The 24,833-nt window shown below is 41.4% G+C and overlaps 1 protein-coding gene across 10 annotated transcripts in view; it reads left to right on the plus strand.

Moving 5' to 3' along the window:
* Positions 1-24,833, plus strand: part of ank3a (ankyrin 3a) — a 137,523-nt gene that overhangs the window by 66,074 nt on the left and 46,616 nt on the right. For 8 of the 10 annotated variants that reach the window (XR_005208499.1, XM_037781970.1, XM_037781966.1 and 5 more), the window contains exons 8-23: positions 890-988; positions 2,849-2,947; positions 3,774-3,872; positions 4,416-4,613; positions 5,961-6,059; positions 6,218-6,316; positions 6,400-6,498; positions 6,603-6,800; positions 8,938-9,036; positions 10,903-11,001; positions 13,408-13,605; positions 14,112-14,210; positions 15,056-15,154; positions 15,903-16,001; positions 16,127-16,222; positions 18,302-18,374. Coding sequence is in view for 9 of the 10 variants with exons in the window: in XM_037781970.1 (XP_037637898.1) it covers positions 890-988; positions 2,849-2,947; positions 3,774-3,872; positions 4,416-4,613; positions 5,961-6,059; positions 6,218-6,316; positions 6,400-6,498; positions 6,603-6,800; positions 8,938-9,036; positions 10,903-11,001; positions 13,408-13,605; positions 14,112-14,210; positions 15,056-15,154; positions 15,903-16,001; positions 16,127-16,222; positions 18,302-18,374 (1,852 nt within the window). In the remaining variant the exon portion in view is untranslated. Of the gene's footprint in view, positions 1-889; positions 989-2,848; positions 2,948-3,773; positions 3,873-4,415; positions 4,614-5,960; positions 6,060-6,217; positions 6,317-6,399; positions 6,499-6,602; positions 6,801-8,937; positions 9,037-10,902; positions 11,002-13,407; positions 13,606-14,111; positions 14,211-15,055; positions 15,155-15,902; positions 16,002-16,126; positions 16,223-18,301; positions 18,375-21,595; positions 22,147-24,833 lie in introns of those variants that run through there. The other 2 variants (XM_037781976.1, XM_037781977.1) reach the window with 1 other exon arrangement.

Genomic DNA, 24,833 nt, shown 5'->3' on the forward strand with positions numbered 1-24,833 from the left:
TTTTTAGGTGGCTAAAATACGTTTTGCTGCCGGCCCTGTCCACAGCAGTACATTGCTTTGCTTCCGTGTGGTAACTCTTGTCTGCTTCTCCAAACTGGTGGCGTGCCGACTGTCATCTACTGTAGGTAATACACTAACTATGAATAAGTGCCTCATACAACCCCACTTCAATACACCCGAACTATCCCTTTAAGTGTAAAAAAAACACCAGATATCAGCATGGTGGATGCACATGTCTGCGACACCTGCTCTCCGCTGGATTATTGGTTATTTGAAATTGGAATGCCAATAATTAAATAGCTTAACGTGAAATTCATCCACTCATTGGACAGATTGTTTCCAGTGTCCTTCTGTTGCTTTGACAGCTGTCGCTTGCTAAGCCAGGGGGTTTTGCCGGGAAATTACTTTAATTTAAGATGTTAACATTTGGACATTAGGTTCATTTGCAGAACAATTTTTACACACTAAAAGTATCAGGATGTTGTAAATGAGATGATGTAGATTACCGGTAAATAACATCTGTCAAACTGGAGTTGTATATTAACACTCAGGCTTGTATAGTTTGACTTTACTTTGCCCAGTGTGATGGTGAAAGCACATAGAAGCCCATATGGTATACTGAATGTAAAACCCCTTTAGTTGTCAGCATAACATTGGCCCCATGTTTGATGCTTCGACAAAAGGACTTTCTCTACCACTGTGAGGAAAGTCAGGTGTTAGTGTAACAGTGTGTAGTACAGTGTGTCCTCGTCTGTATGTCAACCTTAGCCCTGTGTAGGCTGCTGTAAAGCTCCAGGTCTGTACTGTACTGTACATCTTTCATAGTTTGTAATGTGTGTGCTCTTGTCTGTTTTCATGTGTGTGCTGTACGCCTTTCTCCAATCCTCAGAGCGGTTTCACCCCCCTCCACATCGCCGCTCACTATGGCAACATCAATGTGGCCACGCTCCTGCTGAACAGAGGAGCTGCTGTGGACTTCATGGCTCGGGTGAGTTTATTCTGCCCTCTGCTGTGTGGGAGGGGTATTACCAACCTTTAAGGTGAACAGGAGTGACGGTGGAGATAGTATAATGTATGCTGAACACGATGATCCTGCACAGCTGTGAAACAGTGGTTTGGTTTAGTTTACATGACTCATTGAGCAGTCCCTCAATCATGTATAGGCCAGTTGCAGCACATTGCATAGAAATTAATCATCCAGTCACTTCCTGTGAATATGTTGGAATTGAGAAGGCATCTCTGTCAAATACAGGTGGAGATTAAGAGACATATTGCTCCTTAAGAGGGAAGCTCTCTGGATTTTTAAATAGGGCAATTTAACGCAGAGAGGATCATTGCTTGAAAGAAATATGTGCAGGTACTCCCTTTATTCACATTTTGGCATGTGTTTCGGCCGGTATCAGTAATCTCTTGTGATTTATTTCTATTTATTCATTATTTCTCTAAGCATGTTATACTGTCAGTCATAATCAGCTGTGGTTTTATTGCTATTATTATATTTGGGCTATGCATCTTCTATAGTAGGCATATAATATTCCAATAATATTCCAATAGTAGGGTATCATTAAGGTTTTAGAAGCAGTGTCCCAGTCAGGATGCTCCTACATTTTTATTATGCAGCAGGATAACACACTGAGACTCACTCTGAATATCAATAGTGAATAAAAGATACCAGGAGATATTGGGATTGGGGGTCCTCCCCCAAGAAAATTTGAAGGTTTTTGCCTTAAAACTATGCAATTTTACATAATTTTGGACCAATATTATTACTAGTTAAATGATTATTATATTATTTAACATATCACAGCCTTCGTCTGAACATTTAATTCTTGTTTGCCTTAAAAGAGCAGATTAGAAAAACTTTTAAAAAATGTTTCATTTATTATATTTGTTCACAAATCAAAAAAGTTATTATTAACAGTTCGCTAATTATCTTACAAAAAGGACATGAACATTGTATTGATAAATTACAGCACCCTCGTCCTCACCCCCTTTGAAAAATGAGGCACAGAATTTGCTGCTTCGTATTAAAGAAATGGAGATGAGGGTAACGCTGTTTTGTATAGTTAGTATCTATGATGATCTACAAGTCACATAATGACAAGGCACCCTGACTTTTAGTGAATAAAACATGACAGTATGTGCAATGTGTTTTAATTCTGATGGACTTGAAGCTCACTAACATCAGTCTGCAGCTCGCTGTGTGTGCAAAGTTGCACACCGTAAACAATGCCAACTAGCAGGGGGCATCATTATCATTTATTCAAAGTGGGCATTGGGAAACAAATGACCTTTAAATAAAGTACACAGCAGTATAATTGTTATACTAGCTGATGTGCCTCTCAATGTTTCTTAATAGGTGCATCACTACAAGGCTGCACTCTTACGTAAATATATGTTTTGACATAATAAAGAGAGTAGGATTACTTTTTATTTACTGTGATATTTACATTGTAATGTAAATGGGGGCCATTAAAAATGTGTTTCCACATCATTAGACATTAGCTACAGTGGCCTGTAATTATATCAGCTAGTGTGTGAAGGAGTGTTGGTGTTTGTGCTGCTTTTTGACACTGATTACAGGTTTAGGTGAGATAAAACAGGGATTAAACAAGGGAGCTGTTTTACAGCTGTTGTCTTGATAATAAAAGACTATGTAGCCTTAATAAGGAGAGTATAGCAATAAAAGCATCACAATCTATTTACAGTCTACAAGATTACATGTTGTATATCTGTTCAATTTAATTGTAGACTTCTAAATGCCAGTGCATAATTGTGTGTAAATAATAAACCACTACATGTAATTTGATGGCTGAATCGTAACACCAGTTTCCTCTTTTTTGTTTAGAATGACATCACACCGCTTCATGTGGCTTCAAAAAGGGGCAACAGCAACATGGTCAAGTTGTTGCTGGATAGAGGGTCCAAAATTGATGCAAAGACCAAGGTGAGACCAATTTCCCCAGAGAACTGTAAGATGCAGAGAAGCACAGGAGGCAGGAACGATATTGTCTTTTGGAGGTCGATAAAGCTAATTTTCCACCGTGGTTGCATTGGATTTGTTTTTTATTTTATCTTTTCAGTGTGAAGTTTATCTGTCAGTTTCTCAAATTTGTTAGAGTTGAAATTATTTTTGTGGAACCAAACTTTCCAATATGGAACAAAGTTTATAAACCATGTCTTAATGTACAATATATATTCAACACGTTCTCATCCCGACTCATCACATTCCGCAGCTTTGTCATGCCCCTTTGGCATCACTTTATTTTCGACATCAAACCCACTATAGTTAGGTTTAGGAAAGAACTACATGGTTGGGCTTAAAACTACTACATTTGTACAGGGAAAATGACACTGAATGTTGTGAATATGGGACTTGAACAAACTGGATGAAAGCCTTGTATTTGTTGGACCCATCCACCTCCCCTTCCGCCAACTCAGTGTGTCTTTTCGCTCTTTAAACTACTTCACCACACTCCCGGTTGCACTTTCTCACAGCATTTACTGCTGCAGCGGATGGGTCTACATTATAGTTAATGGAACGCCTGGTGAGTTTCATACCAGCACTAAAGGGTTGCCTTCTGCAGCGGTACCGAATGCCGATGGCTGACACAAAGCCTTGTTGTTTGACGCCCTGGGAATGAGAACAGGCTGGTATATTATTTGCTCCTTTAGCTTGAACTACCAAACCATATGCAGTTTTAAACATCTGTAGAAGAGGCAGGGATGACCTTTAACCTTTCAACACCTTTGCTGTCTTTGTTGTTTTTCAGGACGGTCTGACACCTCTTCACTGTGGGGCGAGGAGCGGGCACGAGCAGGTGGTAGAAATCCTACTGGACCGAGGAGCGCCTTTCCTGTCCAAGACCAAGGTAGCTACTGGGACGATCAATTCAGGAGACGCTGCTTAGCTCAGAATAGGAAAAGGGAACACATACATGTCACATGTTTATTTTTCACTGGCTGTTGTAAAGCAGAATAGATCACATTTCACTTGAAACAGGCTACACATTGTTAATAACATTATAATACAGATGTTTGTATAAACTAGCTTTCCTATTTGACATCTGTTAGCCAATCAGATAGCAGGTCTGTTGTTGTTGCTGTCGCATTGTCTCCATAACGTGTGTGCGACCTCTCCAGAACAGCCCGTCTCCGCTGCGTAGCCCTACAGTTTGACCGCGCGGGACGACCAGTGTAACAAACTAGACATTGTTGTAATGACCTCGTTATAACAATGCTTCTGTAACCTCCTCAACAACTTCCTTCACAGTCTTTCAGTGCAGCGCATGGCCACGCCCTAACTCACTGTGTCCGTCTGTCCATCTGTCTATGTGTCCGTCTGCGTATGTGTTTGTCTCTGTCTCTCGTTCTCTTTCTCTCCCCCCCCCTCTCTGCCCTCCCCCCCACTATAGAACGGGCTATCACCGCTCCACATGGCAACTCAGGGGGACCACCTGAACTGCGTCCAGCTCCTGCTCCAGCACGACGTGCCGGTGGACGACGTCACCAACGACTACCTGACGGCGCTGCACGTCGCTGCCCACTGTGGTCACTACAAGGTGGCCAAGCTCATCGTGGACAAGAAGGCCAACCCAAACGCCAAGGCTCTGGTAGGGATAAAAGGGTGGACAGGGTGCAAGGGATGGGATGGTGAAAGAGAGAAGTGACGTGGACAAAGGCATCCAGTAAATATAACATTTAACTTTATTTAACCAGGAGAAGTGCCTCACTGAGATTAAGATAGATAATACATAGAACATAAAACATAGAGGTTACAAAAAAAGATGCAGATACTAGACTAGTAGTGATATTGTTAGTTGCTAGACGCTGAAAGACACTAGTTTTTAGTTGATGTTCAATGTTTTTCAATCATTTTCCGTATTAAAAATCAAGCCAAAAGGCTTTCGCTTCACTAATGTGATGGTTTGAAAGGGAATGAGAATCGTTTGTGATACTAAGGGGTACAAGGTTCTCCCGGGTCCCGAAAGTGACATAAAATTGGTACATGAGGCAGAAGGGAAGAAAAACAGAGACAGTGTTTCCTGTGGAGCGAGAGGGTTGCTGTGAGTGCAATTTTCAAAAGGTTGTTTTTTTTCAATTAAACTAATGTTAAAACTATAGTGTTTTACCCTCGCTTACTGGGATAAAGGCTATATGTGTAGCAGCGTTGTAGTAGGCTACTCGAGATTGGTTTTGGTCTCGAGAGCACTTTTTGGAGGTCTTGATCTCGTCTCGGAATCGACCGCATTTTTACTTGGTCTTCGCTCAGTTTAAGACAAAGAACACTGAATTTTATCAGTGAAGTGTATGAACTACACTGCAGACGGGATTCTCTACTAACAGTGACAAACAGAGTGACGGCTGAATCCTGCGCATAGGCAGATCCAAACGTCATGCATATTAAATGGCTGCATTGTTATTGTACTGCATTTTTATAAACTATATAATCTGGTCACATCCCTCGCCCGCATCCATACGCCGTCTCACTCCCCCTTTCTCTCCTTGCAGTTCTCATACTTATAAAACTGAAGTTACATACAGTAAATACTATTTTTTCTTTTGTGTTTTTTTGAAGTGACTTTTATTTTTGCTGCGGCGGTAAAGATTTTGCCGTGGCGGCCTGCCACAATAGAACGTTACCAGCGGAAACACAGAGAACTGGGAGTGATGAATTGTTGAAACTGACACTGAGGGATAAAAAGGGATTCTCCTGCACTTTCTAAGAGTCAGAATTTGAGTAAAAGAATTGAGAGAGAAAAGGTTTCTTCGTCCCATTTGTGGTTTGCAACTGACATTTTCTGAACCACCCGTTAATTTCCTGGCAGATCATTTGCTTCCCCTTATCAGCCAAATAAAAGCAGTGGCAGATGTCTTGTGACTGTGGAGCGTTCATCCCTTAAGGTGAAGATACTACTGGAGTGTGGGCTTCACACAGAGTTTTTTCTTTCTGTGTGCAGAATGGTTTCACTCCGCTTCACATTGCCTGCAAGAAGAACAGAGTCAAAGTGATGGAGCTGTTGCTAAAACATGGAGCGTCTATCCAGGCTGTCACTGAGGTACTGAGCACTATTCTCTGCTTGACTATACCTGTTAGCACCTAGCACCAGAAGTGGTTTCTTTAAACTACGCTGACTTTTAAGTTATTCTGAGCTGTTCTATTTTATACATTGTGACTTGCTTTAATAGCGCTTTGTCTTTGTTTGGACTTAAACAGTCTGGCCTAACGCCCATCCATGTGGCAGCCTTCATGGGCCACGAAAACATCGTCCATTCACTGACGCAACACGGAGCATCACCGAACACGACCAACGTAGTGAGTGGAATCCACGTTTCTGTTCAGAGTTCAAATCCCACATTATTGCATCTGAAAAACAACCGTTTCTGTGTGCCTTCCAGCGAGGAGAGACATCTCTCCACATGGCAGCCAGAGCAGGCCAGGCAGACGTAGTCCGATACCTGCTCAAGAACGGAGCCAAGGTGGAGACCAAGTCCAAGGTTAGAACACCGAGCCTCATTATCAATCACTGTGTCCGGGAGAAGAAGAAAAACAAGCCAATGATAAAATACTGGGCCAAAAGTCACTTTCTCCTTCTCCGCAGGATGACCAGACAGCGTTGCACATCTCCAGTCGGCTGGGGAAAGTCGACATTGTACAACAGCTGCTGCAGTGCGGCGCCTCTGCCAACGCCGCCACCACCTCAGGCTACACCCCCCTTCACCTGGCTGCCCGCGAAGGACACCAAGATGTTGCTACCATGCTGCTGGAGAACGGAGCCTCGCTCTCCTCCTCGACTAAGGTGGGTCCGACGGAGGATCTTATTTCAGTGCATGAAGTCGTGGAGTTCAGTTGGATGTCTCTATTTCTTCCACATACACTCAAACACACACAGACTATCTTTCAGTGCCGTGTTTCTCCACAAGTGGGCACCAGTTTCCAATATCCTCCATGGTTTATCGGTCAGAGTTTGTGGCTGCTGAAATATTCCGTCACAACAAAAGCATTCATAGAGACAAACAGCCTGCCTATAACCAGCCTACAGGCCTCAAGCATGTTATGTTCTGTCACATGAATATTAGTGTTCACATTCAGGTCAGTGGCAGTACTATGGTGTTGGCCCAGTAATTTAAGACACTTCTTTTGAACTCAGGAGGTTTATTTTCTATCAATGCAGCCCACCGTGGACGGATGATGTCAGTTGTTGGTGGTGATGGTTTCACAGATGACTAATTGCACGGATCAAGGTCAAAAAGAGATTTAGAGTAGACTTTATGGAATTGGTTGGTGCATGTGTGTGATTGTATGTCGCTGGGGGCTGTCTTTGAAGGTGACCTCTGTCAGTGGGACGGATTAATGAGCGGTAAACCCCATGGTGCCAGTTCTCTCTCTCTCTCTCTCTCTCTCTCTCTCTCACGCACACACACATAGAGCATCTTTTGGGACGTCACCTGAGTCAGCTGTTCAACGAAATGATGTCACACGAATCTGGGAAAAGAGGAGTAGTGGGATGGAAACCATGAAGTGACCCATTTGTGAAACGAATTTATTGTTAAAGTGACTACATTTAAAAAAAACAAAAAACATTTCAAATTAACCTCTCTATCCAGCAACCTGTCTTCTCTACAATGACCCTTTACTGTGTGAACTGTGTGAATACCAACCAGTCACACAAATGAGGTCATGTGTTTCAGAGCATGGAATGGAAATCTGTGGGAGTCCCACATTCCTCAGGAAAATGTGACCTAATGTCTTTAAATATCTTCACGTACACACAGGAAGGAAGCCAAGAATAACATGATCACATTATACTGTACATCTGCCATTTATAGATCTGGAATACATGAGGAAATAAGGGCCTTTGGCTTAGCTTCTCAGGGTATCACATACCTTGTTGTTATAAATAAATTAGTCATGCACAGATAATACTCTTTTATAGGTCCTCACACGTTTTAATGTAGTTAAAGGTGCTGTGTGTAGGATTTGGCGGCATCTAGTGCTGAGTTTCCAGACTGCAACCAACTGAACCTTCTCCCGTGTGCCAAGCGTGTAGGAGAACTACAGTGGTGAACGCGAACGGCCCTATCTAGAGTCAGTGATATAGATATAAACAGCTCATTCTAAGGTAACGAAAACACGATTCTTATTTTCAGGTTATTATACACTAAAGAAAACATGCTTATTAATATTATATTCCATTTCGGCCAATAGATCCCCCTAAATGCTACACACTGTTCCTTTATTTAAGTGAATTTATAATAGTTACAAATCAATTTTTAACTTAATTAAAAAACTTTTCACAATGATTTACTTCTTCTACAACGGGTATTTTAGTTTGAAAATGTCTTTGAATGATAGTGTCATGTGTTAAATGCAGTGGGCCACCTCCATGTCTGAGAAGTGAAGCCAATGCGGAAGTGCCTTAAACTTGCATTCTTTCTAATATCCAGCAGGGGGCGACTCCTCTGGTTGCAAAAAGAAGTCTGATCGTATAGAAGTTAATGAGAAAATGAGCCTACTTCTCACTTAATTTATTACCTCAGTAAACATTGTAAACATGAGTTTATGGTCTCAATCGCTAGTTTCAAGTCTTCTTCAATACAGCATGATGTTCATTTAGTAAATTATGGTCAATATTTATTACAGTAAGTTCATGTTTCAGTTTTTGTTCAGGAACGATACGTTAACAAATCGTTTACTTCTGAAGTTTTTAAGTAAGAATGGATACTGACTGATATCATCCGGACGAGTTATTTACAACTATGTGAGAAACTATGTTGTTATGAGAAAGAGCTCGACCCCAGCCCAGCAAGGGCTGACCTAAAACAACGTAAATATTCACTTCCTGTTTAAATACCCATCTCTACTCCTCCTCTGTATACGCTCCATCTTTCCACTGCCTTTCATTTTGTTGATGTATTTTATTTTGTGTTCAACAGAAAGGGTTCAGTCCCCTGCATGTGGCAGCAAAGTACGGCAAGATGGAGGTGGCCAGCCTCCTCCTACAGAAAAGAGCTGCGCCTGATGCTGCTGGAAAGGTGAGTCTTGACAACAACTTTTAAGGGTGTTTACAGATGTGTTGCTGCTGGAAAACATGAGCTGTCTGAGGAGGGAGGGGCCTGGCACAGAAAAGACTCCACATATTAGGCAGGGGATGACACTCCTACGCAGAGCAGAGAAAAATGAAGGCAACAGGAGTATAAACTCTAAATTACCACATCATCCTTACAAACAACCAACAGCAAGGTGTGTCAGTTTTCAAATAATCCTTCGAAACTCCTGTGAACATAAAAGAAAAGCGCTCGGAAAACCATTGGATTATTAGAAGCTGTATGTAGAAGATAACCTTATATAACAAAGAGCATCAAGAAAGAAAGTAAACATATTCAGCTGTTGAGTTATCCTGAAGCTTTGTAACAACTTGTGGACTTTTCTGGTGAGATCTGTCCAACAAATGTCCAAAATCAGGAAGTCATTCAGATACTGTGACCACTTATCATCCTGCAAGTCTTTCTGTCGCCTGCCCTTATCCAACCTGTCTCTAAGAGAGTAAACAGAACCCTTTTGAGTTGTATTTTCCAAGCTGCAGCAGGACACAGGGCTGGTGGTGGTGGTGTGGGAGGTTTAGGACTGATCCCAGGACAGCACAGCCAACAGATGCTCATCCTGTTTGCAAAAACCTTCTGGGTAGATTCGCTTTTATTTCCCCTGATGATGCACTCATTCCACCACCACATGCACCCTTGTGCAAACGCATTTGTATACACACGCACACACTCACATATTGACGCACTTACTTAGCACAGGCCGACTGGCACTGATTATAGTGTTTGCTAGTTGTGTGTGTGTGTCTGTGCCACCATCTGAGAGCGTTTAACGTAATGGCAGTCAGGTATGATAATGAAGCTTCCACACTGCGTGGTGGTGTCGTGCTAAAATCAGTCCCATTGTAATGCTACAACACAACACAAAGTAAAAATGAGCCTTTATTGCAGTTTAATTACACTGATTTTCTTTAGAGATGAAAAGAAAGACAATAACTTATGCATGGAATACTTTGGGTGTAGCTCACAAGCATCGTCTGGAGGGGATCTTTCAACTAAAACAATAACAACAACATGCTGCTACTGCTGCTGCTGCTAGCACTCTAATACTGCTTCTATGCTTCTACTATTACTGCCAAAATATGAATAATTAATTGTTGCATCATTGCTGTCAAATGAAAATCATCTATCTCTGAATTTGTTGCTTTAAATCTTTTTAGATAAAATGAAAGATAAAAGGGGAACTCCAGAAGGAGCCGTGCAAAGTCTGATATGTTACCTCATGTGATGTCACTTGAGTCAGCGTCGCTTGGGTCTGAAGCTAGCGGCAACCTCCGGTGCTGAGAAATGAAGCCAACGGGAAGTGCCTAAAACGGCAGTTCTTTGAATAGCCACTTGAGGCTGGCTCCAAAAGCGAGTCAATTCCCATAGACCCTCATAGGCCCAACAGTGTTAAAGGAGTGCAATGCCACATCAGTGGAGTACTCTTTTAAGTGTTCCTTTAAGGTCTATTCTCCTACTTAAGATCAAGAAACCATTTAAAAAACAAAACAATTTTGATATTTTGGAGATGCATTTTATAGGCCAGTAAAGACATGCTCCTCCCAGCTTCTTCTTCCTCTAGATTTCAGCATGAAGTTGTTTCTCTAAACTGTCTCCTGCACTAACTATCTTCCATCAATTTGATGTCCATCTCCCATCATGTCTTGACATTCTGTCGGTTCAGTTCTTTCATTATACTTATCAGCATATTTGTGCAGCGTGATCTTCTAACCTTGTGCTGTGTTGCATGTGTGTGTGTGTGTGTGTGTGTGTGTGTGTGTGTGCGTGGATGTGTGTGTGTGTGTGTGTGTGTTTTAGAGTGGACTAACTCCGCTGCATGTAGCCGCTCACTACGATAATCAGAGAGTGGCACTGCTTCTGCTGGATCAGGGAGCTTCTCCACACGCTGCCGCCAAGGTATTCACACAAACACACATAAGCACACAATGAATTCACCTGGCTTGTGCCTTCAGTGCCATCTTCCTTTTCCATCTCGTCTAGTCTTTGATGTCGTGAGTGAACGTGCGGCTTTTTCTTTGAGCTCAGCAAAGTCTTTGAAATCATTCAACTAACCAGAATTTCGCCCACACTGTCAGCATATTTGGCTCAGTGATTTATTAGATGCTATATTGTCATATTCCTCATAAAACAAAACTGGAAAGCACATGTGAATGGACTGGTAATGTGTTATACATGTCGTAAATTCATTCAGAGTCTGTCAGAACTTCAAACCACCCACTCTTGTGAAGTCAGTTCCAGAGCTGCACATTTTGTGTGTTCCCAATAAAAAGCAACTGTAGTTACTGCTCTTGTTGAAATGTCTGACAGACACAAAAACACATGGTCAAGTTGTGGCTAGTCTCCTGCTAGGCTTTGGTAGTCTGTCAAAACCACAGAACAAGTATGAGCAGAATGGCAGAACTGCCAACCAAAATATGGCAGGAAATGCCATGTTTTTGGCTGGACTGTCAACTTACATTCAAGACATTGGACATCCCCTGCAAGGGGAGAAAAAAGCTTGTATAGCTCATTCATCCTTACTTTCTGTCTCCTGCTATCTCTCTCTCCCTTAATCTATATCTGTCTCTATTTATTCCTTCTTCCCTCCCACACTGTTAGTCATTCCTCCCTGTCTCCCTTTCTCTCAGTTTCTCCCTCTATAAATTGTGTTTAATTTGGCTGGGTGATAAAGTTGGTGGGCTTGGTCTAATTTGAAAGGGCTTTTGGAAAAGGATCAATCTGTGTTCACCAGAGGAGTTGTCTAGAAGCGTTTGCACATGCGAGCAGTTTATGATCACAGAGTTGTGTTAGAAGACTTTGTGCATGTGTCATATCTCTGTACTAAGGACAGGAGGATCTGAAATTGTGACTTGTGAAGTAAGTCTTGCTGTAAATGAGAACAGTTTGGAAATAACGAGTGACTTCAGAGTTTTCAGTTTTAGAGCCCAATTTCACCACACACAGTGACAGTGATGACCCTAGAAATACAGTACATGTAACTCTTCCCCTTTCCCTCACTCCCCTCGTCCTTTTACTCATTTAAGCTAAAATCCCTCCACCCTGCTGTGGACCTCAAGGCTGCCCAGAGAGTTGAATAGAACCCACCTGCAGCTCACACGACCACCAGTGGGGTCCCTAACAGGGAACTGTATTTACACTTCGTCTTTAGTTTAATGCTGTCTCGCAGATCATCCCCATGGTGACCAAAGTGAGGAATGTCAGAATAGTGTCTGTTTATATTGTATCTGTGTGTGAGGGAAACCCTTTGTCTGAGGTCTCAGATGTTCATTCACAAGCTCTTACACGGAGTGGGAGTTCTCCCATCAGTGATAAATGTAAAATAATCATTGATGGGTAAACTGATGTTTCCACGTACTTGTCCCTTTAAAAAGAATGGGTCAAACATGATAACGAGGATCATATTCAACAGTATTAATTAAGGGTGGGAATAACCTGAGGCCCCACGATACCATAGTATCACGATGCTTAAGTCACGATACAATCTTCTTACGATTTTAAATACAGTTTTCACTCCGTTCCTCTCAGACTTTTCATTCACATATCTTGAGGTCAGAGGTCAAGGGACTCCTTTAAAAATGGCCATGCCAGTTTTTCCTCACCACAATTTAGCATAACTTTGGAGCGTTATTTCGCATTCTTTCGCATTCTTTCCAACAAGCTAACATGACATGGTTTGTACCGTACGGTTCCTTTGGTTTTCTAGTTTCATATGATACCAGTATCATCACTCTAGGTGTAAGACTGAGTCCGCTACAACCTCTGAAAGACAGCATAGTGGGCACCGGCAGGCCGTTGGATTGTTAAGAGGTTAATAGACTTTATAATAGAAAGATCGATACTTGGCGTCTATGTAGTGATACATGTGATGCATTATATGTTGGGATGCAAATCTCTACATCATGACTTTTCTGTACTGATGCCAACACTTTAGAACTCTGTGTTACTTCTGTTGTTGCAGTAATGTTGAACTACTTTCACTGTCCAGTGCAGACAAAATAGTTTTCTGTCCTGTTATTATATGAAATGTATTGTATGTAATGCAAATGACCAACAATAGTGGGCATCCTCCAACTTTGTCTATACTTCAGTCTATAATCTATGAAGTGAATTCCATTTTGATTCAGAGTGGAATAAAATACATTATAAAGGAAGACGCCTAATGAAAATCGTCCCTGTTTTACGCAACACTGAGCATAACTAGCAATTCTCAGTACACTGATATCGAGGAAATAATTCACCAAGGAAGATGTAGAAGAGCTCAATCCAACCTCCTAACCCCTGCTTCTCTTTTACCTGCCTCAGAATGGCTACACGCCGCTCCACATCGCTGCCAAAAAGAACCAAATGGACATTGGGACCACACTGCTGGAGTACGGCGCTGACACAAACGCAGTGACGCGGCAAGGCATCAGCCCCATTCACCTGGCGGCGCAGGAGGGCAGCGTGGACCTGGTGTCACTGCTGCTGACCAAGAACGCTAACGTCAACATGTGCAATAAGGTGAAATCAGTGACAGAGCTACAGTATGTTCTGTTACAAAACAAAGGTTAATTCATTCACACGTACTGTGAACTTGCACAAATACTGATGTGCTTTACAAATGCACAAACTCAGGGATGTGCATTCCAAGCAAAAATACTATTCGAAAATCACTGGGAATTATTCGATTATTATTCGAATACGTTTAAAGATTTCAACACTTCCAGCAGCTCTCAGATCCTCAGGCAGATTGTTCCAGTGGCTCGGAGGATAATAGCTAAAAGCTGACTCACCAAAGGTTTTAGTCCTGCACTTTGTAACAACTACCAGACTCGTGTCAGAGGATCTGAGGAGCCGTTCTGGTCCATACACTGTAAGAATGTGAGACATATACAGTATATGCCGGTGCAAGACCATGAAGTGCTTTCAAAACAAGATAACGAGCTAGCAGGTTTCAGTCTCGTTATGTGCTCCCACCATAACTAGTTTATTTGTGTGTTCGTTTTTTGTCCTCTCCTCATATACAGAGCGGACTTACACCGCTCCACTTAGCAGCTCAGGAGGACAAGGTCAATGTTGCAGAAGTCCTTCTCAACCACGGGGCTGATGTCAACCCACAAACAAAGGTAAAGCTCTCTCAGAGAGTACACGCTGTAAATACACACACACAGATAAGGGTCTTCAAATCTCTTTTACAGTTGAGGTTTGACGCATAACATTTAATTCACACACATCATTGACTTTGCTGTTTAATGCTGGTCTTTGTGTTTTTCTCTTTATTTGAAGTGGATTTCCCCGTATAGTTTCATGGCGTCAGAAAAATACACTCACACACACTCTTGGACACACACACACATTCGTCTACAATCATCTCAGGTGCTACATAAATAAAGAATTGATACCTGAGAGGAAGGTGTTCATGTCTTTATGGATGCGCCACACACTGCAGCAAACACACACACACACACACACGCACATGAGCACGTACATGCTCTAATATTCAGTCACACTCAGTCAGTTACACACACAAACACGCACACAGGCCGCATAACAGGCTGCTCACGTTCACCGAGACAAACCTGCAGCCGCTGAAGGTTGGACTAACACAAGGTTATGTAGTGTTTGTGTGCGTGCGTACGTCCCTGTGTGATTGTGTGTGTGTGTATTTGTGCTGACAGGACGGTTGTTTACAGCAAATAGGTTATTCACTCACTGATCTCCTCCATTAGCATTATGCATTGTGCTCATAATTCAACGAGGACATAGAATATGATGCAGTTTTGAAGTTATATTCACAATCAGAGATAGCATGCTGAGAAGTAGAGGCACATTACTTGTTTCGATGTAAAGTTTTTTTCCTGCACTATAATTCAAAATTTGTTCAAAATGCTCTCTATTTCTCTTTTAATTTAATTTCCATCCTCTTTTTCATCTCCTCGCCCTTTCATGTCTGTTTGTCCTCCTCGTGCAGATGGGTTACACTCCGCTGCACGTGGCTTGTCACTATGGCAACGCAAAGATGGCAAACTTCCTGCTGCAGAACCATGCCAGAGTTAATGGCAAAACCAAGGTAGAAAAAACGCATGTTCACCCAGCTACACACACTCACATGCACAGTCTTGTATTACTGTTTTTTGTTAATCTTTTACGTACAAATTATGGCTGTCGATTGATTAAAATAGTTAATCGCGATTAATTGCAAATTAATCGCGATTAACATTTTTTATCTGTTCAAAATTTACCTTAAAGGGAGATTTGTCAAGTATTTAATACTCTTATCAACATGGGAGTGGGCAAATATGCTTGCTTTATGCAAATGTACGTATATATTTATTATTGGAAATCAATTAACAACACAAAACAATGACAATTATTGTCCAGAAACCCTCACAGGTACTGCATTTAGCATAAAAAAATGCTCACATCATAACATGGCAAACTCAAGGCCAACAGTCAACAACAGCTGTCAGTGTGTCAGTGTGCTGACTTGACTATGACTTGCCCGAAAAACTGCATGTGATTATCATAAAGTGGGCATGTCTGTAAAGGGGAGACTCGTGGGTACCCATAGAACCCATTTTCATTCACAAATCTTGAGGTCAAAGGTCAAGGAACCCCTTTGAAAATGGCCATGACAGTTTTTCCTCACCAAAATTGAGCCTAGGTTTGGAGCGTTATTTAGCCTCCTTCTCAACAAGCTAGTATGACATGGTAAAACGATTTCACGATTTTAACTTTGACAGCCCTAGCACAAATGTATTCATACAATATTAACATCTCCTCTCTTTCCCTGACTGTGTCTGTGTGTCTCTGTCTAGAACGGGTACACTCCTCTCCACCAAGCAGCTCAGCAGGGCCACACCCACATCATCAACCTGCTGCTTCAGCACGGGGCCTCGGCCAACGAGCTCACCATGGTCAGTGCACAAACACACACACGCACACACTCCCAACTGAGCTGAAGCGTGATGAAATACTGAATGCTCTATTGTGCTGTCTGTGCCTCCTGTGAATAACTTCCTGTTGCTCTGTCACTGGTCAGAATGGGAACACTGCCCTATCCATCGCCCGTCGTCTTGGATACATCTCTGTGGTGGACACACTGAGGCCCGTGACGGATGAGAACCTGACCACCATGGTGAGACACTGTCTTCCTGTCAACAGCATGTCATATGGTTAAATGGAAACAATCTTTATCACATCACCAATAAGTTTTAAGCTAATTTAAGTCTTGTGAATATTTTCTATAACTTGGAAATAGGTTGAATATAAGAGGCAGGCCAATACAATAAATGCATGTGACATTGCATGCCTATCATTGAAAAATGTCATCATCTTTTTTTTTTTTTTTTTAGTACCTAGAGAATAATGAGAAAAGTGAGAATTCATCATTCTCACTTTTGCAAGTTTAAGGATATTAACAAATATCATACTTTACTGACGTTTACTCATTCAAAGGTATTAAAGTGTTCTAATTGATTTCCTCCTTTTCAGGCAGCAATTGATTTTATTCATTTTGTGAAAGACCAATATGTACCAGTATGTAACAGCTAAACAGTAAACAAGATGTTTCTGAAAACATTTGAGGCTAGAAATAGGCATTACAGTATTAGAATATTAAATCATATCTGATCAGCGCTGCCTAGTTTGACCGTTTGACCGGAGTTTGCAAGTGATTGACAGCTGCCTCCGTTGTATGAACAGCCAATAGGAACGCTCTCTCTCTGAAACGACCTGTGATTGGCCAAAGTCTCCCGTCACAGGCTAGATTTTTTAAAGCCTGAAAACAGAGCCATGACGAGGAGCAGAAGTCTAGTTATCTCTCAGAACACTTCACTTACAATATGCTGAAAGGTTATTATGGAATTTTTGCCCAATGATGCCAAAAATAAACTGCCTACTGCCACTTTAAGGGACAGAGAGGACTTAGATCGCAGCTTAAGGTTTCCTCCTTAAATAGCTCAGGTCACTAACAGCGATCTGATCCACACACGTGTGTGGGGGAGAAAGAGAGGGCGAGAAAGTGGGAGAGAAAGAGAGGCAGCCGGATGATGGAGAGGTGACAGGAATGACAGGGGGAACAGAGATAGAGAGGTCACTGAGGATCCTGCACTATCAGCGGTAAAGTGTATTAGTCACAACTGTCTCTGTGTACAGTGAAGTACCTTAAAGATGAAGGTCGTTCCTCTACTACACATTTGTGTGATTGATCTATTATTCACTGTGCAGAGACCTCTGCTGTTTTTTTTGTCTCTATTGAACCTACATGTGCAGCCTGTGGGACCTTTGCTTGTCAGTTATGTGGAGTAAGACGGCCTTCAAACATACAGTATCATTAGCTCTTACTGTGACAGGGGCCACGGCTAAGATGCAGCTTAATGTCCATATTAGGAAACACACGTGAAGGTCACACTTTAGTTGGAATGTAAATGCTCAACTTTTCATTAAAGGGTAACTCTAGTATTTTTCAACCTGGACCCGAATTTCCCATGTGTTTATGTATAAATGACTAATAGGGACAACAATTTTTGAAATTGCTCCAGTCGAAATGAGCTGCAAAGGCAAGTGAGCAGCATCAATATAACGTTACATCCATTAAAAGTGCTTCTTCTTGCCACTGACGGGCTCAGATTGTTATTACAAGTGTCTGACAACATTATGGTTGTCCATTGTCTCCCGGCAACACGTCACCTCGCCAGATTTCAGAACGAGACTTCTCCTTGAGCGTGACTCTTCCCATAATGTCAGACACTTATAATAACAATCAGAGTCTGTCATGGCAGGAACAAGCACTTTTAGTGGACATAAATGACGGTGCCAGCTTGCCCCAATAGCACCATATTGCAGACGTCTACAGGGCTCTCCCTCCATACTGGACCACTTTCAGAAATTGTTGTCACTAGTAGTCAGTTAGACATAAAAACATGGGAAAATAGGATCCAGGTTGGTAGGTCCACCCTTTAACTGACTACAGTTTCAGGTGATATAACACTTTCAAAATGGTTATGAGTATCAACCGTGAACTCAAAGGATCATTTAGTATATCATAATATTCTTTTAGCAATCTACAGCATTGTAACTCATATTTTACATTTGGAAGTTGTTTAAAGTTTCAGGGATTTGTCCAGAATATACAGTAGATGTGTTTTAGCAAAATAATGTTGTTTTGGCAAAACTGAATTGTTCAGTTGTCCATCTTGTTTTCCCACATATACAGAGTACATCAGAAAAACACAAAATCAACGTCCCAGAGACCATGAATGAGTTCCTCGACATGTCAGACGATGAAGGTATGTTTCACTTCCTTCTCCTCATTGTCACTCACTGCGTACTAAAATTAAATTGATATTTGCAAACTGTTGCTGTGACTTGATTTTGATTAGTAAATAAATTAATATCAATACACTGCATGATTTCCATACACTTGTGACTGTGAGCTGTGTGATGTCATTTTCATTAACATGTGCATGATATGTCACTGTATGTGTATCCAAATCACACAGTCCGGGCCAATGTGCCTGAAATTCTCAATGAGGAGTCTTTTTCAGATGTTGATGAAGGTATTTGTCCCAGTTTGCCTCCACCGTTCTGTTGTTTCTTCGTTTCCCTTTAACATAGCCCACCTGTCTTGTTGAAGAGCTAACCGTCAAGCCTTTGCTGTACTACTATTCAGCTTTGCTGTTCATTCTAAATAGAAAGTCTCCAGGCAAAATCAGAATACACTCACTGAACAGCCAGAGCACACACACACACACAGAATGCTGTGGTCGTGTACTCTAGTTATTATGCACTTATAAGCGATAGTTCGGATGTTGAAGTGGGGTTGTATGAGGTACTCATCCATAGTCACTGTATTACCTACAGTAGATGACGGTCGGCATGCCCCTAGTTTGGAGAAGCAGACAGGAGTTACTGTATGGAAGCAGTATACTGTATTCTGTGGATGGGGGCAGCAACAAAACGTATTTTAGCCACCTAAAAGAAAGACTCACCTAAAAATATCAATATCAGTTTAAGTGTATAATATATTTAGAGTATTTTCACCAACTACCTTGCCGTCAGACAGCCCTTTCCAATGGGGAACGGAAACCGTTTTACCCATCTATGTTCTTGCCAAAGCAAAAACTACTGTAGGTAATACACCAACCCCACTTCAAAACACCTGAACTATCCCTTTAAGGCACTGTGAATACTGTTGATGTAAAATGATTCTCATCCCAAGAGCCAATAAGAGGGACAGATATAGCAGATATTGTATTTTGTTTTAGTTACTGTAATTCTCAGCCTGTCACCATCAGAATAAAGTCGCAGTTATTTCAATTTGTAGAAGAAATCCTTCAAGAGACATACATTTCTTAGCGGTTTAGCCTTGAATCTGGTATTGGTTTTCTGGCACGTTTGAGTGTCCTGTTTCTATTCACAAATTGACACTGCAGTGCCGATGTTCTTTTCACTGCAACTTGAAAACACATTCGTTATTTTTAACTACTCGCACATCATAAGTCTCACATACAGCATGATTCTCCTTTTGAAATACACTTTGTGAAGTGTCATCCGCTGCAATGCCTTTGAAGGAGTTGCTGCGATAAAAATGAAAACAAGGTCAATGTGACTCACTTCATAATTCAGATGACAGACTAAGAAAAGGCCGGCATAAATGATGAATGTTGAATTAAATAACCTTGTCTCACTGTACGTAAACCTCAATAAAGTACATAACATTAATAATATCGTATCAGAATAGCTGCTGTAGCACTGCCAGGTTTATGGAACAAGTCACATTGTTTCAGGCTGCCCACTTCAGTCGCCAGCACCTTTGTTTTGGAACCACAGAGCCAACGGGCCTGTAAAATTGATGAGCTTGTTCATGGGCTGTTGCTTAGGGGACAGTCGTTTCTATGTCAGGTGATACAGCTAGACTCAACAAGTTACGTACACACACATATCAGGTGATAAAGGATGAGTTTGCACTCTAGCTGTTTTGATGGAAGATCCTCATTGGCATATCTATGATTCAATGTGTTATTACTGCCACACAGGAATTATAAATAAGAGTATCTGTGGCCTCATGTACTCCACATATACTGCATGCATAATTCATCTGCATTGTACTTGATATTTACTTTGACCAATAGAAAGCAGCACCAGACCGATTTCAGTTAGCTGTTGCATTCAGGCCTTCATCTTTGCTGTGTGTGTGTGTGTGTGTGAAGGAAGGAGTTAGGAAGTAAAGCGTTGACACATCTCTGTTTAATCCTATAGCCAATCCTATTAGGCTGTAGGTGTGAGGGACACTCCTGCTCTCTGGCTGCTTCATGCTTTCTATAGACAATAGCCACTAAGTGTACCGTCTTTGGCGAGCAACTTAATTCCTTGTTGTGCTCTGCTGTCATCACAACGTAGAGTATCTCCATAATCCCTATAGCAACGCCTTTAGAGGACATTGTTACTACAGTTGGTGTTATGTATAGTGAAGGTCTTTAAAGCTGCAGCATTTTTCCCATCATTGGGCATAAATTCCATAATAACCTTTCAGTGTATTGTAATTCAAGTGTTCTGAGAGAAAACTAGACTTCTGCACCTCCTCATGGCTCTGTTTTCAGGCTTTAGAAAACCTAGCCTGTGACGGAGACTTTGGCCAATCACAGGTCATTTAAGAGAGAGAGAGCGTTCCTATTGGCTGTTCATTCAACGGATGCAGCTGTCAATCAATTGTGAACTCCAATCAAACGGTCAAACTAGGCAGCGCTGATCAAATATGATTTAATACTCTATGCTGTAATGTCTATTTCTCGCCTCAAATGTTTTCAGAAACATCTCGTAGTGTACTGTTTAGCTGTAAAATGAGAAAGTTTGCTCTGGCTGGAGGGCGGTGCTTGGTGTTTCCTCAACTGATCTCAACATGGCTGCTGGGTCACAAACTTTCTCATTTCACAGCTAAACAGTACACTACTGAAAATATTTAAGATGAGAAATAGGCATTACAGTAAAAGAATATTGATTCATATTTGATCAGCACTGCCTAGTTTGACCGTTTGATCGGAGTTTGTGAGTGATTGACAGCTGCTCCGAGACGGCAAGGCTCCAGATCAGCTCTGATTGGCTGTTTTCCTCCGGTCTTTGATGCCATTAGAAGCACCGGAGGACACAGAAGCACATGATTTTTTTTTCAGATTACCTGTCTCATACACTCCTGTCATGATATAGTGACCGTTTTATAAAAATAACTTATTTTTTTATCATATTTGCTCCATTCTTGCCTACTGCCACTTTAAATGTCCTCTCTTCTCTTGCATCATTTTTTCCTAAATTTACTTACTCTTGTGCAAGTTTTGTGTGCAACATGTAGAAGGAAGAGACATGTTGCTCAAGAATCTAAAACAAAATGTGCAAAATGAGGTTATGAAGTTATTTCATCATTACTTTAGACCCACTCCCAGTTTGACTTGCAGCCAGAGAGAGAGGAGGAAAAGGACAGGAGGAGTGTTCAGTGAGAGTTTTCTGTCTCCTCCACACTGAGGTTCCCATGCATTTGCTGTCAGCTGACTGTGTGCTGGTAAACACTTCCAGCTCGGCCCCTGTTGACTCTCTTCAGCCGGAGTTTGCTGTGGATGCTTGTTGAGCCTGAAGGGCGCACCGAGACTTTCTCTCTTTAAATCCAATGAGATGAGCTTTTTCTTTTGAGCCGCCTTGCAGGAGATTTAACCCCGGTGTGGCTGCCGATGGCAGATGGCTTTGACTTCTGCTCTTTCAGCCTTTGCAAGCAAACTTAGAAGAGCAGGAATTGTGTTTCTTTGCGGAGAGAGAGGGAGGCAGAGATGTGCGCACCAGCACACAAACTCTGGTCTGAGTGGAGTTAAGTGCGTGGGGTGAAGAGAGGGCAACATTTTCCATCAGCACCAGGAGCTCTGAATGGACCACTTGATAGTCCTCACCTCTCACTGGATTTACTTTTCATCCTGCATGGGGACGCTTTGTGGAGCTTTAGAAAAATAGTAATAATAACCCAGAAAATAGGCTATTAAAGAAGAGTTGTGATCAATATGGCTGAGCTGAACAAAGGTAAGGAGCTAAGAGCATCTGAGGATGTTTCAATGAAAGAAAGAAAGAGAGGATCAACAGATAAAAAGTGTGAGAGAGAGTGAAGTTGTGCCATTTTATTTTTATTTTTCTATGTAATTGGATGGTAGAGATGGAGCCTTTTTGGTTTCTGTGAACATTTATTTATTTATTTATTTATAATTTTTTAACATTTATTTATTTATTTATTTATTTTTTAATTGTTAGAGAGATGATAAAGAGTGTGTTTTTTTATAACCCAGAAGATGCTGATCAGGTTCAGACTATAGGCTCCACTATAGGAGATGTGTGTGTGTGTGTGTGTGTGTGTGTGTGTGTGTGTGTGTGGTGGGCTATCTGAGCTTGAATGGGACGCTGATACATTGTTACAGCAGCGGGGAGCCAATTGTTTTCCAGTTGTGTCAAGTCAGACAGAAACAGCTAGAAAAACACAGGAAGTTAGGTGACCGATTTTACCTTCAGAATAAAAGCATGACATATGCCTCAAAAGGTGTAGCTATGCAGCCTGTCTTGAAATGTAAATCTAGATGTTGCAACTATAACGATTTTTTTTTATTGTCAATTAATCTGTTGGTTATTTTTTTCTGGAAAAATGTCAGAAAATGCTGAAAAATGTGTTTCTCAAAGCCCAAGATGACGTCCTCAAACGTCTTGTTTTGTCCACAACTCAAAGATATTCAGTTTATTGTCATAGAGGAGTAAAGAAACCAGAAAATATTCACATTTAAGAAGCTGGAGACTCCTTAGAAAATGATTCAAACCAATTAATTGCTTATCAAAATAGTCATCGATTAATTTATTAGTTGACAACTAATTGATTAATCATTGCAGCTCTTTTCTAAATCTGTCATATTATGTTAATAATAATATTAACTCTTAATTTATATTGATAAATACATACAGCATTGTTTTCAGATTAGTTGAGAGTAATTTTGGGACTAAGAAATTAAGATGGTAAAGAGTTAGCAGAGAGAAACTTACTAAAGAATTTTCCGCACTTCTTGATAAAATAACTCTTGAATGCATTGAACATAATAATAATAATGATTCAATCTTAGATTTATTGAAAAAATGTGTCCACCCCAAGCAACCAATATTATGCTCATTTTCAGGTTCATACTTGTATTTTGTGTTTCTTCTAGAACATGTTCACATGCTGTAATGTAAAAAAAACAACTTTATTTTCCGCATACTGTCGGTCTGAAACGCTCTGTTTTAGCGCATTTCGACGGAATTGCGACGGAATTGCAACAGAATTGCGTTGCTAGACAACAGCTTGGGTCCATGTGTATTTCCTGTCAGCTGATGACATTCACATACACTAAAACAGGAAATAAACTGGGACACATTTAGAATGTTTACGTTTAAATCTGTGTAAAGGGTCTAAAAATATTGTATATTTGTGACATCACAAATGGACAGAAATCCTGACGGCTTCTTTCAAATGCAGAGTTTCTGAATACGGGCTGTTTGTATTTCCCTGTGGATTGAGCGTTTCGATACTTTCACAGTATTTATATAGGACATAAAGGGACTGTTTGTAACTTTTTACATGTATAAATCTACCGGGTCTGTGTCCCATGCACGCTCGCATATGCGCGCTCACAGGTGGCTACGCTGTTCAGACTCCCTGTGGACACGTACCATCAGACTCCAACACAAACTACACGGAAGCACCAAAACCTCAAAGTTAAATCTAGTGAAGCCCGTCTTGCAAAACAGTGTTGGCGGTGGTCGTAGTACGCAGGGGAGACCATAGCTTTGGTCTCCAGGACCGGAGTTTCTGCTGTACTCTGCTCCGCTGCTCCTCAGCTCGGTCCACATCACGTTTATGCGCGCTCACTACACACTGCAGAAAACTTCGTAGCTCTGAGAATATCTAGTAAATGTACAGTGGACGTTTGTGCAGAAATAAATGCTGCTGCTCCTCCAGACCAACAGTGGTTTTCCGTGTCTTGTGAAGTGACGTGGCTCCGCAGCGAGAAACGTTATCGCCTCTGACGCGGCCGGATGGAGACACCGGCACCCGGTCGGAGACGATAACGTTTCAACACTAGGATCAGCAGTGATTCATGGAGAGACCTTCATCTGGTCAGCTAACATTACTGCCAAGCAGGTGAAATATACAGTGATATTGTGGTTTTAGCTGACGTGTGTCGCCTCACTGTTTTTAGCGATGCTCGTTCATGTCTATTTAGAGCGAGCAAGCGCGAGCTCGACGCTGACTTTCGTTGACTTAACGGCCACAGGTGTCGCTGTTAACAAGCATTTCTGAATCTTACAAACAGTTCCTTTAAAGGGACTATTTGTAACTTTCAGAAATGCTTCTTACACAAACAGTTCCTTTAAAGGGACTATTTGTAACTTTCAGAAATGCTTCTTACACAAACAGTTCCTTTAAAGGGACTATTTGTAACTTTCAGAAATGCTTCTTACACAAACAGTTCCTTTAAAGGGACTATTTGTAACTTTCAGAAATGCTTCTTACACAAACAGTTCCTTTAAAGGGACTATTTGTAACTTTCAGAAATGCTTCTTAACAGCGACACCTGTGGCCGTGAAATCAACGAAAGTCAGCGTCGAGCTCGCGCTTGCTCGCTCTAAATATACCTGAACGAGCGTCGCTCAAAACAGTGAGGCGACACACGTCAGCTAAAACCACAATATCA

Source organism: Sebastes umbrosus, chromosome 10 (assembly GCF_015220745.1).
Source record: "Sebastes umbrosus isolate fSebUmb1 chromosome 10, fSebUmb1.pri, whole genome shotgun sequence".
Classification (NCBI taxonomy): domain Eukaryota; kingdom Metazoa; phylum Chordata; class Actinopteri; order Perciformes; family Sebastidae; genus Sebastes; species Sebastes umbrosus.